The 12894-nt window shown below is 44.7% G+C and overlaps 1 protein-coding gene across 1 annotated transcript; it reads right to left on the reverse strand.

The window, feature by feature from the left end:
* Window positions 1-3317: 3317 nt before the first annotated feature.
* On the reverse strand, window positions 3318-11320 carry PRSS45 (Putative serine protease 45). Its single transcript, XM_020916084.2, has 6 exons — window positions 11184-11320; window positions 9249-9275; window positions 5959-6106; window positions 5181-5455; window positions 4146-4309; window positions 3318-3811 (listed from the first exon to the last, which is right to left on the reverse strand). The coding sequence occupies exons 1-6, from the start codon at window positions 11284-11286 to the stop codon at window positions 3578-3580; spliced, it is 951 nt and encodes a 316-aa protein (XP_020771743.1). The 5' UTR covers window positions 11287-11320; the 3' UTR covers window positions 3318-3577.
* Window positions 11321-12894: the final 1574 nt, after the last annotated feature.

Genomic DNA, 12894 nt, shown 5'->3' on the forward strand with positions numbered 1-12894 from the left:
CCTGGGTGCTCATTGGAAGGACTCATGCTGAAGCTGAAACTCCAATACTTTGGTCACCTCATGCGAAGAGTTGACTCACAGGAAAAGACCCAGATGCTGGGAGGGATTGGGGGCAGGAGGAGAAGGGGATGACAGAGGATGAGATGGTTGGATGGCATCACTGACTCGATGGGCATGAGTTTGAGTAAACTCCGGGAGCTGGTGATGGACAGGGAGGCCTGGCATGCTGTGATTCATGGGGTCACAAAGAGTCGGACACGACTGAGTGACTGAACTGAACTGAACTGATAGTAACGGTACCAAGAGTGGAACAAAAAAGAAAACTGTAGGCCAGTCCAACACTGGAACAAAAATTCTAAACAAAATGGTAGAAAAATGAATCCAGAGAATATTATAAATTTACCTAAGCAATCTAATGGAAATCTAGTAACATATTTCATTATGTAAATAGATTTAATAAAAATAGTATCTTAATAGCTCACAACTGTGTCACCAGGGCCCAAAACAGTGCCTCACACAGAGGGAAGTCCCAATAGGTATCTATGAAATGAATAAAAGAAGAATTCAGCACATATATTCCCACCATTATTGCTACTAATTCATATTGTGCTAGAGTCTCCAGCAAGGAGATAGCAAAAGAAGTAAATGGTGTGAATTTCAAAAAGGACAAGAGGTAGCTGTGACCATTTTAGGTAATTTGATTACCCCAAAATAAGCCCAGAGAATCACTGAAAAACTACTGAATTAAATACACAGTTTTGCAAGATGACCTGGAATCAAGATCATTATGCTTTTAATCCATCGACAGCTTTAAAATACCTAATACATGGAGTTTTATAAATGTGATGGAAAAGATACCACTCCTAAAAAACATAATCAAAACTTGTAAACTACTCAGAAATAAACTAAGTATTTTCCCAGACATCCATGAATAGAAGAGCTGAATAAATGGAGGCATATACTACATTCCTGGTTAGGAACTTAATATTGTAAAAATGACAATCTTCCTAAAATTATTCTGTGCATTTAATTTTAATTCAAATATCAATAATATTCTTAATGAAAAATATTAAAGAAAAAATTTTAATGAAAACTGACAGATTATAAAGTTTATAAGAAAGGCAAACTTTGTAGATTAAGCTGTGTTTTTTTTTAAGAAGATAGCTTTTGCTACCATTTAACAAAACATAACATGAAGCTGGTTGAAACAGTACAGCATTAGCCCAGGAACAGACAGATTAGTGGGAAATAACAGAGATTTCAAAAAAATCTACCCACAAATATATTGGAATTTTGTTATTATAAATGTGGACATTCAAATCAGCAGGAAAAGGATGGACTCTACAGTAAATAGTGTTAGAGGTTGACCTTACACTATACATAAACAAATTTCAAATGGATTAGTTACACATAAAAAGCAAATTTATTAAAATATTAAATATGTGAATACAGCTTTATAATCTGGAGGTGGAATAGGCCAAGTTAAGCAAGCCCCAAAATTCTTAAAGAAAATAAAGACTGACTGACTTCATTCAATAATAATTTTTGAAGCCTTTACAGAAGAATTACCCTTCTATTCTACATAGTTCTAAAAGATAAGAGGCAACAACTGGGGAAAATATTTGTAAAGTAATTGACAAAAACTTAATATTCAGGACTCTCCTGGTGGTACAATGGATAAGAATCCACCTGCCAAAGCAGGAGACACAGGTTCAATCCCTGGTTTGGGAAGATTCCATATGCCACGGAGCAAGTTTGCCTGAGCACCACAACTACTGAAGCCCGTGCACCTAGAGCCTATGCCCTTCACCAAGGGACACCACTGCAAGAGAAGGCCGTGCACCAGAACAAAGAGTAGCCCCTGCTCACATAAACTAGAGAAAGCCTATGCACAGCAATGAAGGCCCAGCGCAATCACAAATAAATGAATAATTCTTTAGAAAGCTAAAGATTCAGAGTTGACTCACTGGAAAATACCCTGATGCTGGGAAAGATTGAGGGCAAGAGGAGAAGGGGGTGACAGAGGATGAGATGGCTGGGCCGTATCACCAACTCAATGGACATGAGTTGGAGCAAGCTCCGGGAGATAGTGAAGGACAGGGAAGCCTGGCAGACTGCAGTCCATGAGGTGGCAAAGAGTCAGATATGACTTAGCAACTGAACAACAACAACAACAAAAAACATTCACAAAAGAGAAAAGACCTTCCACGAGAAAAAGATAAACAACTTAATTACTAAAATAGGCATATGAGCAAAGGTTTTATTAAGGGAAAGATGTGCCTTTTTTTCAATAAACACATGAAAAGGTATTCTTCCAATCAAGGAAATACAAATTAAAACAGCAATGATATAACTTTCTACCACTGGATAGGCAAAATTTTTTAAGATTAATAATATCCATTTTTAGTAAAAAAGAAGAAACATTCATTCTTGTATACTATAGGTATAAATGAACACTTGTTCAGCTTTTGGGAGGAGTAAATTATACAAATAGTATTCTTCCAAAATTACATTTGTGTCTCCTTTGATGGTCCTCCCCTGAGTACACTCCCAGGAAGACAGTTGCAGACATCCTGCAGCGTGTGTCCTCCCCCACTCCATCCCCAAGTGTGCAGGAATACATCCATGGCAACAGTTCTGCAAGCAGACAAGTTCAGAAACTGCCTAAAACCTGGTGCTGGTTAAATGACATACACACATTCACATGGTACACATGAAATAATGTAAAATTATGAATAGCTCTGGGTATTGACATAGAAAGGTTTTCAAGGCATATAGTTTTTTTTAATGTAGGTTATTAATAGTATATATGTGTCTAATTGCTTAAAAAATCATTGATATATTTAAGGATGCTAACAATGATTACTTTGGAGGAGGGGAGCAGCATTACTGGTGGGGGGTCAATGAGCAAGGGGGAATCTTTATGTGTAATTCTGAATTTTTTTTGGTAAATCACAACCAAAAATCAGTTATTGCTTTTAATTATTTTTAATTTAAAAAAAATATAGGAACAGGACTTTTGTAATCAATTTTTTATATGCCAGTTATAAAAAAAAAGCAAGCTGATTTTGGAGCACGACAGATCCTTCCTACTGTCACCTACAGTGCATGTCTCAGTTGCTCCCGTCACGCCCACTTTACAGTTGAGAAAACTGATGCCTCAGGCCCAAGCCTTTTCCCAAAGCCCCAGCACAAGTGGCTTAGCAAAAACCAACAGTCTCCACTCTGGGAAGCCTCCTGAGAATTAATTCCAGGAGGTCCTGCCCACCCACCAATCCCCAATCCCCAGGGCCACCCAGAAAAGAGAAGAGAGTCAGTTTATGTTTTCACAAATTTAATCCCTGCTACCCTGGTCCCCAATTCCAGAGAGCTTCTAGGCCACACTTCCTTTCTCCTGGTCACTCAAGGCTTAGTCATCCACCACTTCCCTCCCCACTAGGAGGCCAAAGCTAGACTCAGTTCCAGGGGCCACTTTTCCCCCATCTTGACTCTCGTTGAACACAGATCCATGACCTTGACCTAACCTTGGTCTGGCCTCATTCAGCAAAGGCAAAGCGCGGAGAAGGGAGAGCGAAGCTCAGGGGCCCATCTGGGGCTGCAGCAGCCAGAACAGGAGTAGCAGCCAGGCAGAGGTGCAGGGAACTGAGAGAATCCCATTGCTTATTTGCTTCTTGATCCATCTGCTGTATTTGGTGATACGCGTATACACACCCGGATTACGTACTTTGGCGCAGGCCTTTTCCCAGGACAACACCCCAGCAAGAATCCATCTGCCCTCGACTTCACAAGCCAATGGGCCCCCAGAATCCCCCTAGGCAAAGAGAAAGGAGTGATGGAGGCTCCCAGCCCAGCTGGGGCCCAAGGGACTAGGGGACCCAGAATGCCCACCCTCTGAGTTCTGCTTGGAAGCTTGTTTCAATCCTTGAGGATCTCACCACCTGGAATCTTCCTTCACTCCTCAGTTGAGGACCCCATCCCAGAATATCAGGCAAAAATCAAAGTCACAGAGAAGGAAGATGGGAGAAGGGCTCTGCCTGATGATGATGACAAAGAGGGAGGCCAAGCAAACCCTTCCGTGGGGAACTGCCCCCCATCTGGAGTCATCCCAACCAAAGGACAGCCACCAGAACCTCCCAGAAACTCACAGAGCACAAGTCTTCTCTGTAATTGGTGGCACAAATCATGTCTCCCAGAACAAGGGGGACAATGCGGGGGATGCGGGACTTCTTGCGGTAAATCTGGTCACACTTCTTGTTGTCCATGATAAACACCTCGGCCTCCTGCAGCTCTGGGGCCAGCGTGGAGTTGGCTGTGGAGGAGTCCAGTGGGGTGAGAACTGACTCCTCATTCCACTCAACCCTGCCTCTTCCCAGGGTCTTGTCACCTCCAGCATCAAGACTTGACCACAGCCCTCCATGTCTCCAGGCCCTCCTTCATTTGGCCCTTCCCCCGTGGTGTGGACCATGTCTGACAAGCACCTAACTCTCTAAAGCTCTACTCCAAAATCCTCTTCTCTGGGAATCTTTTGCTTTTGAGCCAAGTAGGATATAATACAAGTTTCAGTGCAACTACTCCGAAATTGAGACCCCAACACCACACTGCTTCTCTCCAGCCTCTGAGCTTTGTACTGGCTGTGCCCTCTGCCACCTGATTGACACTCCTCCTTCTGGCACCTCAGGCACACCTCTGCACCTCTGGCCAGACCTTCTGCCCAGAGCTCATCCCACACTCCTCCTGACTTACTCTCATGATCACCTGACAAAGTCTCTGCCTCTTTCCCTGTGAGTCTGCCCCTGCCCACACTCAGTCATGAGTTCCCAAGAGGCAGGACATACATCCTCAGTGCCAAGGGTCTGGCACATGGCAGATGCCTGAACGTTGACATTTGCCAGGTGAATGAATAAGTGAATGAATTTATGAATCCCTAACTCTAAGCTTCTGAAAGAAGCAAATGATCTGGCTTTCCTAGGTCTAAATGAAGGGCCCACAGCAAGTGCAATGGTGTAAACCATGGCAACACTTCTCATGTGAGGAGCAATCCTAACACATCCAAAGAACCAGGGGTCAGAGGTAACAGCTCCGTGAGAGGCACCATGAAGGGGCTCAGCAGGCAAGACCCCAACAGAATGGAGTGTACCCTCTGGGGTGCCATACCTCACCCCCAACCCCTTCCTCCTTACCTGAGAAGCGCTGTTTAACCTGGCCCCAGCCAGTTACCCAGCACTGTGTCCCAACCTTCAGGCTATAGTTGGGCTCCGGAAGGCAGATGGGCTGCACATACTTGCTGATGATGACAGGACTATGAAGTTGGAGAAGGGCCACATCGCCCATGATGAAGGTCCGGCCCCAGTACTTGGGGTGCATAATGATGTCCCTCACAGGGATCAAGATGGTTCTCGTGGCATTCGGGGGCATCAGCTTGGAGGTGCCAAGAAGCACTGAATACTCTTTTGTGCTACAGGAGACACAGAGCCCCATCTGGTGGATGTCAGGTTCTCAAGCAACACTATGCTCCTACCTTCACCAAGGATGCTCCCGTTAGCAGAAGTCCTGCCTGATTTGCCCTGCTCACTCCATCCTGCCCATCCAGCCTGGGGGTCCTCAGGGTCAGAGATATGACCACCTCCTCATTCATCAGTCGAGCTGATCAAGTGGCCTGGTCTATGTGTTGTGTGTTTAAGCGTGCAGTTATTAGCATGCATGCAGGTTCTCATGTGTGTGAGGGGTGGGGTGTATGCTGGGTTTGCCTGTTGCCCTGGCTAGGATAGTCTCTGTAGCTCGGGTTCCTGCCCTGGCTCAGTTCCCTGGCCTCTGTAAGATCATGAGAGTGACTCTCTCCTATTCTGGACATCCCTTCCCACTCCTCCAACCTCCTATACTCCCACACTATTTCACAGAGGAAACAAGGAGTCTAGGCTGGGTTCTTTAAAGTCTCGGGTCTCCAGAAGTGATACTCACCCTTGGATGCAGTGGGCAGCAGTCACCACCCAGCTGAGGTCAATGAGGGCCCCTCCACACACGTGCTCATTTTCCACTCGGAGGCTCACTTCCCAGGGCCAATGGCGGGACATGTCCCAATTCTTCGGCCACCAAGGTTGGCCACAAGCTTCAGGAACAAGTGTGCCAGGGAGATACAGTGGCCACAAAGAGGAGGCTAAGGATGACTAAGACCAAGATGCCCCCAGGGGAATTTGCACAAGGCTGTAAACTCAGGGACTTGCTTCCATTTCAAAGAAGGGGAAAGTAAAGGTGAGAGAAGAGCAGCGGCCTACCCAAAGGCACTGAGCTGGGCAGAAAATGACAATAACAGATAAAAAGCATCAAAACAGAGACACGACAGGAGGAGGAGAGAGACACTGAGACACACAGGGAGCAGAGAGCACAGAACTTCAAAACAAGGGAGAAGCAGAGGAGTCCCAAGATAGTAAATGTATTTTCTTATGTCTCAGGCCTCCTCAGGCCATGTTCCTAAAAGGTTTTCTGCATCTCTTAAATGCAAAAGGCCTCTGTCCCCATACTACTCAGAGTCAAGAAAATTTCCAGACTTCTATGTCAGAAATCTTTACATAGACGATTCAAGAAAAAGCCCCAGCATGGAGCCAACAGAGGTCTCCCACTCACAGCTTACACACTGTTAGTTTGCAAGTAGTTTCAACAATCAAGTTGTAAGACTGTATGAATGTGAACAGACATGCAAAATTGTAAATAAAATACTAGCTGATATTATATTTTTTAAAATAATGAACCATGATCGTGTAGAGATTGTCCCAGGGCACAAGGGCAGTCCACAGTGGAAGCACTCTTGGTGTACTCTCCACATAAACAGTTCTTTTCTCTAAGGAAAAATCATGTGCTTTTCTCAACAGATATAGAAAAAGGCATTTCAAAAATTCAATACAGCTTTATGACTAAAAAACAAAACAAACTCTTACTTTAGCAAATGAGCAACAGAAAGAAAATCCTTATTTATAAAAGTAACATGCAACAAACCTACAGGAAACATCATACAACATTAAAGAACAAACCAAAAAAAATTATACTCTCAGAAGCCAGGAGTAATGATCCTTTGTGGGAGGAGGGCAAAGGAAGTGACTGGGAGGAGAGAAGGTACCACTCCACTTTCTGACTGGGTGGAGACTGCACAGACGCATTCACCGTGTGATCCTTTCATGAGCTGGGCACACGATACGTGCACTTTTTGTGTGCATGTATATAATACTTCAATAGCTGGTTTGTAAAATCAGTAATATTTCTCTACCCCAACCAACCTGAATATAGCACAACTATATTCAAAATAATTGAATAATTTTCTAGCTAAAAAGTATAAAATACCCTGGAATTCAAGTATTCAACACTAAGGAAGATGTCTGTGGTAATACATTTTAAACTCTAATAAAGGACACTGAAGATGACTGGCATAAATGGAGGACCCATTGTTTTTAAATAGAATAACTAAATATTTCAGATGCAATTCTTCCCAAAATTAATCTGTAAAGTTACTTTCCCAGTTTGAATTTTTAAGAAATTTTATAAACTTACTTGAAAATTGAAATAGAAAAAGAAAGGTCCATAAAGTAGAGCAAAGAAGGGATACTTGTCCCAACAGATACTAAGGCACACATCAAAACCATATTAACAAAAACTGTGGTACTGACAAGGACAGACAAGTGGACCCCAAAAAAAGAACAGAGAACTTGAAATTGTTCTTCAGAATACAGGAACTTAATGCAAATAAAGGAGCTACCACAATCTGAGTAAATGATGGGTTGCTGAGCAGATGGTGCTGGGAAAACTGGCTCACTATAAAATAAATAAAAACAAAACTCAATTCTTCTCTGGTAGTACTTGAAGACCTTGAAGGTAAAACTGTAAAGTTAACAGCCAAACATGTGACATTGGGATGGAAAAGGACTCTTTAAACAAACCTCAAACCACAACCCATAAAAGCATTAAACTGACTAACATGATTACATAAAAATCAAGGATTTTTGACCCCAGGAACAAGGTTAACAGACAGACGACAGATTAGTAGGTAATATCTGCAATGTCTAAAATTGATGCTATTGTTAGGAATATACAAGGAACTCTAGGAAATCATCAAGAAAAAAGAACAATAGACTATGTACAAAGGAATAAGGACAATCAATTTATCAGAAAAGGAAATTCAAGAGGCCAAAAGCACAGTGAGACATGCTCATTAGTAATGAGAAAAATATCAATTAAAGAGTCAGTTTTTTAATCTATTAGATAGGAAAGCAAAAGCTGGATGAAGCCAAGGGGTGGGAGGTCTGTAACAATAATACACCTTCACAAACTGCTGGTAGGAATGCAGAGGGCTGACTCAATTAGACTATAGACAGTAGATTAAAAACATGGTATCAATGTAAATTTTTGAAATTCATAGGTTGTACTGTGATTACCTAAGAGAATATCCTTAAAAAATACACATCAGAGTATTCATAGATAAAGAGTTGTATGCTACTCTCAACTGATTCTAAAAAAATTATGTATATGTGTGTGTTCCTTGTACTATTTTGTACAAGGAACAAGTTTTTTGTACGTTTAAAATTATTTCCAAGGAAAATATTTTTTAAATGCAGCTAAATGAAAAGAGGAGGAAACAGAAAGAGATCTAGAGCACATACTGTCTATGTAAGTTAAAAATACATGCACACAAAACCACAATATGTATTTATACCAAAATACAAAGATATGCATTGAACATACAAGAAAGGTTGGGAGGAGAGTGAAGAGAAGGAATAGGGGTGGGGCAAAGATATAAGAAGAAATAACAGTTCACAATAAATTGGGGTGCACCTGTGACAATGGAAACCTATGAACAACACAACCCTCCACCCTTAAAGTCTAAGGAAAAGTCTAAGGAAAAAGACAGGAAGATCCCAGAAAAGCCAGGCTCTGCAGACACTTCCATAAGGCCCAAGAGGCTCCATCTGCAAATGAACAGTTCAGAGCTCAAAAGGTTTCTTCCTGGGCATGTTCCCTGATGGGATACAGCCTGATTTGAACTTAAAGAGGCTCTGTATTCCCATAGGAGGCCCAGATACCCTTTCATTGTGCACTGTTGAGTCTGTACTTCCTGGCAGGCACAGGCTGTTCTTTAGAAAGCAGGCCATTTACAGTGAATTTCTGCTTCCTATAGACCCAGAAACACTATATCTGTGACCCTCTTCAGAATATACCCTCCCAGGACCCAAGGTTTTCTTGAGGCAGGGTCTTACCCTACCCACCTGGTTTGGTGCTGTCTCCTTTGTAACCTGGAGGAGAAATGGGGAACAGAGATGAAATAAGACGTTTTAACAGGATGACAATGAAGAAGTACATTTTTCATTAGTTCATTCAATCCTTCACCAAAATTATTTCCTAATCTCCCACTCTGTTTCCAGCCCTGGAGTCCAAGGCCAAGGGGCTGGGGGTTGGGGACAGAGGTGTATCAGACAGACACATCCTGTATTTGCTTTTGAGGAGCAGATCGTCCAGCAGAGAAGTCACAAGTAAACACACAGTCACTCATGTGAGATCAATGTGGGGACAAGGCCCCATGTGTCAGGTAAGCCCAGAAGACAGAGAGTTAGAGAGGATTCTGGAAAGAGAGGTTATTGTGCCAGATCTTAAAGATGAGAGAGTAAAACAGAAATGAAAAGTGACAATGACATTTTTTATGAAAGAAACATCATGGTGCAAGCTGGAGACTCTAGAGGATAAAGGACAAAGCCTGTGATGGCAAGAAACGACGCCAGGGAAGAAAGTCAGGGGTCAATCAGAAGTGCCTTCATAAGTCAGGCCAAGAAGCCTGGGTGAGACTCCAGGAGGAGGGAGACCAATGGAGGTGTGACCTGGTCGGGCTTGTATTGTGAAGGCAGCATGCAGATTAGATAGGAAGGTGAAAAGATTGAACGCAGTAAGATTCCATCAAAGACTCGGCAGAAGCCAGGCTATAAATGAGTAGGGCTGAATGGCAGTGGCAAAAGACGTGATGAGCTGGATGTGGGACTAAGGAAGATAGCTGGGTCTAGGGATAACTCCCCAGTTTCTGATTTTAGAGAAGAATGACTGCTATCTACTGAGTAAGAGGACAGAATAAGAGAACCTAGTTTATCGGAGGAAGAGAATCTCAACTTTGGAACCCAAGGAGCTGTGATGGCTCTAGGTCCTTCAAGAACAGATGCCCAGTATGTTGCTGTGCATCCAGGCACATTGTTTCCTGAAGGAGCATCACATAAATGGCAGCTGCAGCTCAATACCCAGGGAAAGTGAGTTCACTCAGAGAGCAGTGAAGAGGGAACCCAGACAAGACTTCTGGGAACACCAATAAGTCAGGGATGAACAGAACATGGGGGGCCTGGGAGGAACACAGAAGGGCACGGGAGTCACTCTGATGTAGAGGAGAATCAGGAGGCACGGCCTGAGAGAAGCGGAAGGATTAGAGAAAATCAAAGAGGGAGGAGTGGAAAGGTCAGGGATGACAGGGCAAAGACATGCCAGGAACGGGCTAAAGATTAAGTGAGAAGTGAGGAAGCACCGAAGGAAAGATGAAGTGAAAACTTACTTCGAGAAATCTAGCAGTGAGGGGATGAGACAGGGTGGAGAAACACAGTAAATAGAAAGGGAGAGGATACAGATCAATGAGAGCAGATGGAGGGCCCAGAGTCCAGAGCAGGGGTGAGCAGGTTGACCTTGAACAGGAGGCCTGTCTCCGATTTCTAAAGAAAGGGTAACAGTCAGGTTTGCAGGGGCCCCCGGGGCTGAGGGAGTCAAGGGAGACAGCACCTGTGGGCCTGCGTTTCCTGAGGGAAGGAAGCCACTGCTAGTGAGGCACCCTCTGAAGAACAGAGGGTCTGAGAAGAAAGTGAAGTAGGCAACACTGGTTTAAGTGTGGAGGCCATGAGCTTAGCCCTCAACGCAGGGGTGACTCCCCTGGCACTTCAAGGCCTCAGGAGGCTGCAGGGCTGGCGGGCCTAAGGGTAGACGCAGAGAGGGCGGGAGTTTGCGAGCCCTGGAACACAGGAACCGCCCTGAGAGAGGCCCGAAGGCTCAGTAGAGGAGAAGGGACTCCAGGCTGGCGGGCGGCGCAGGGCCCATCCCGGCCTCTACTGCGGGTTGGAGAAGGGCAGCGTCGGGGAAGACCGGGAGCGGGAGCGGCGCGGAACAGACGCCGCCCTCACCCGAGTTCAGCAGCAGCAGTAGCAGCAGCAGGAAGCTGCGGCTCAGGCCTAACGGCCTCGAGGCTGCAAGGCCTGCGCTAAGGCAGGACAACGACACGGCCATAAGGCCCCTGAGGCGGCCTCTAGCGGCGGCGGCGGCGGCGCGCGTGAACCGCAGACGCCGCGACGACGTCACCCGCACTTGACGCACATGACGGAGCTTCAGACACGTGACGGCCCGTCCAGCACGTGATGACGTCGATAACGCGCGATGGTGCCCCTGGCATCATGAACACTCAGCAACACGTATGCCCGCCTCCTGCGGGCTCCGTGAAGATGGCTGCGGAGCCTTCGGCCTCTCGTTGCCTCCGCGGTGGCCGGTACCGTGGAAGTACCCTCAAGTGCCTTAAGTTGGTGACTGTACCTCCAAACCTGACCAGTGAAGGCACATCCAATTCCCTAGACTGGTGTTGGCGACATGTCGTCCAGCCTCTGATCACAACCTTGTTTCCCTTGCATTGAAGATTTTCTCAGTTTATGTTGTTTTGAGACTCTGGAAAGAGGTAGAAAGCACCAGAAAAGAACACTAAGGCTAGGGAATCAGGGAAGATGTCCTTATAACATTTAAGCTGGACCTAAGACTTGAACAAGCGATCTTGGGGGAGACCTCAGACAGGCGTTCATAGACTTTCACAAACCACCGGTGGGATGCTAGAAACTGAAAGAAATGGTGGCGGATATGAAACCTTGGGCTTTCACAGGATGATTTGTAGAAGAATGCTGTTTTTGGATCTGCTTGGTGTATCCAGGATTGGGAAATGACAATCAAGATTCCTGCTGCTTCTGTCAAGTGTGCGGGACCCAACTCTGGGAACCACATTCTGCACCCTAGCATCTGCAGTGGTCCAGAATATGAGTTGCACTAATAGGAGGTGAGGAGAAGTGACATGTGCTACTTCTATGCAAAGGCAGTAAAGAGAAGATTGACTTCTCTACTGTGCTGATGCAGAGCAGTGGCTCTCAAAGTGCGGTCCACAAAGCAGCAGGAGCAGCACCTGGGAACTTGTTAAGAGATGTACATTCTTAAGACCTGCCCAAACCTACAGGACGTAAAACTCTGGGAGTGGAATCAGCTATCTGTAGTTTAACAAGCCCTCCAGGGAATTTTGAGGTAGGTAAGCATGAACCACAGGGCTGAGAGGAGTCATAGAGAAAAGCCACCTGCTAACCAAGAACACCTGATTGGGATGATATAGGAACAAGAAGTTAAATTTATTTTGTTAACCCGTGAATATTCAGTGACTTCTTTTTATTTTATTGAGGTATAGTTGATTTACAATGATTTTCTGCTGTACAGCAAAATTATTTATTTATATACGTAGATTATATGGGGTGTCCCAGGTGGCTCAGTGGGTTAAGAATCCACCGGTAATGCAGGAGACACAGAAACACGGGTTCAATCCCTGGGTCAGGAAGATCCCCTGGAGGACATGGCAACCCACTCCAATATTCTTGCCTGGAGAATCCCATGAACAGAGGAGCCTGGCGAGCTACAGTCCGTGGGTTGCAGAGTCAGTCATGACTCAAGTGACTGAGTACAGAGATTATATAGATGCATTCTTTTTCTTTATTTTTGACTATATGGCTTATCACAGGACATTAAATATATTTCCTGTGCTATATAGTGGATTCCCTGATAGCTCAGTTTAAAGAATCCGGCTGCAATGCAGGA

This window comes from Odocoileus virginianus, unplaced genomic scaffold (genome assembly GCF_023699985.2).
Source record: "Odocoileus virginianus isolate 20LAN1187 ecotype Illinois unplaced genomic scaffold, Ovbor_1.2 Unplaced_Contig_2, whole genome shotgun sequence".
Taxonomy (NCBI): Eukaryota; Metazoa; Chordata; class Mammalia; order Artiodactyla; family Cervidae; genus Odocoileus; species Odocoileus virginianus.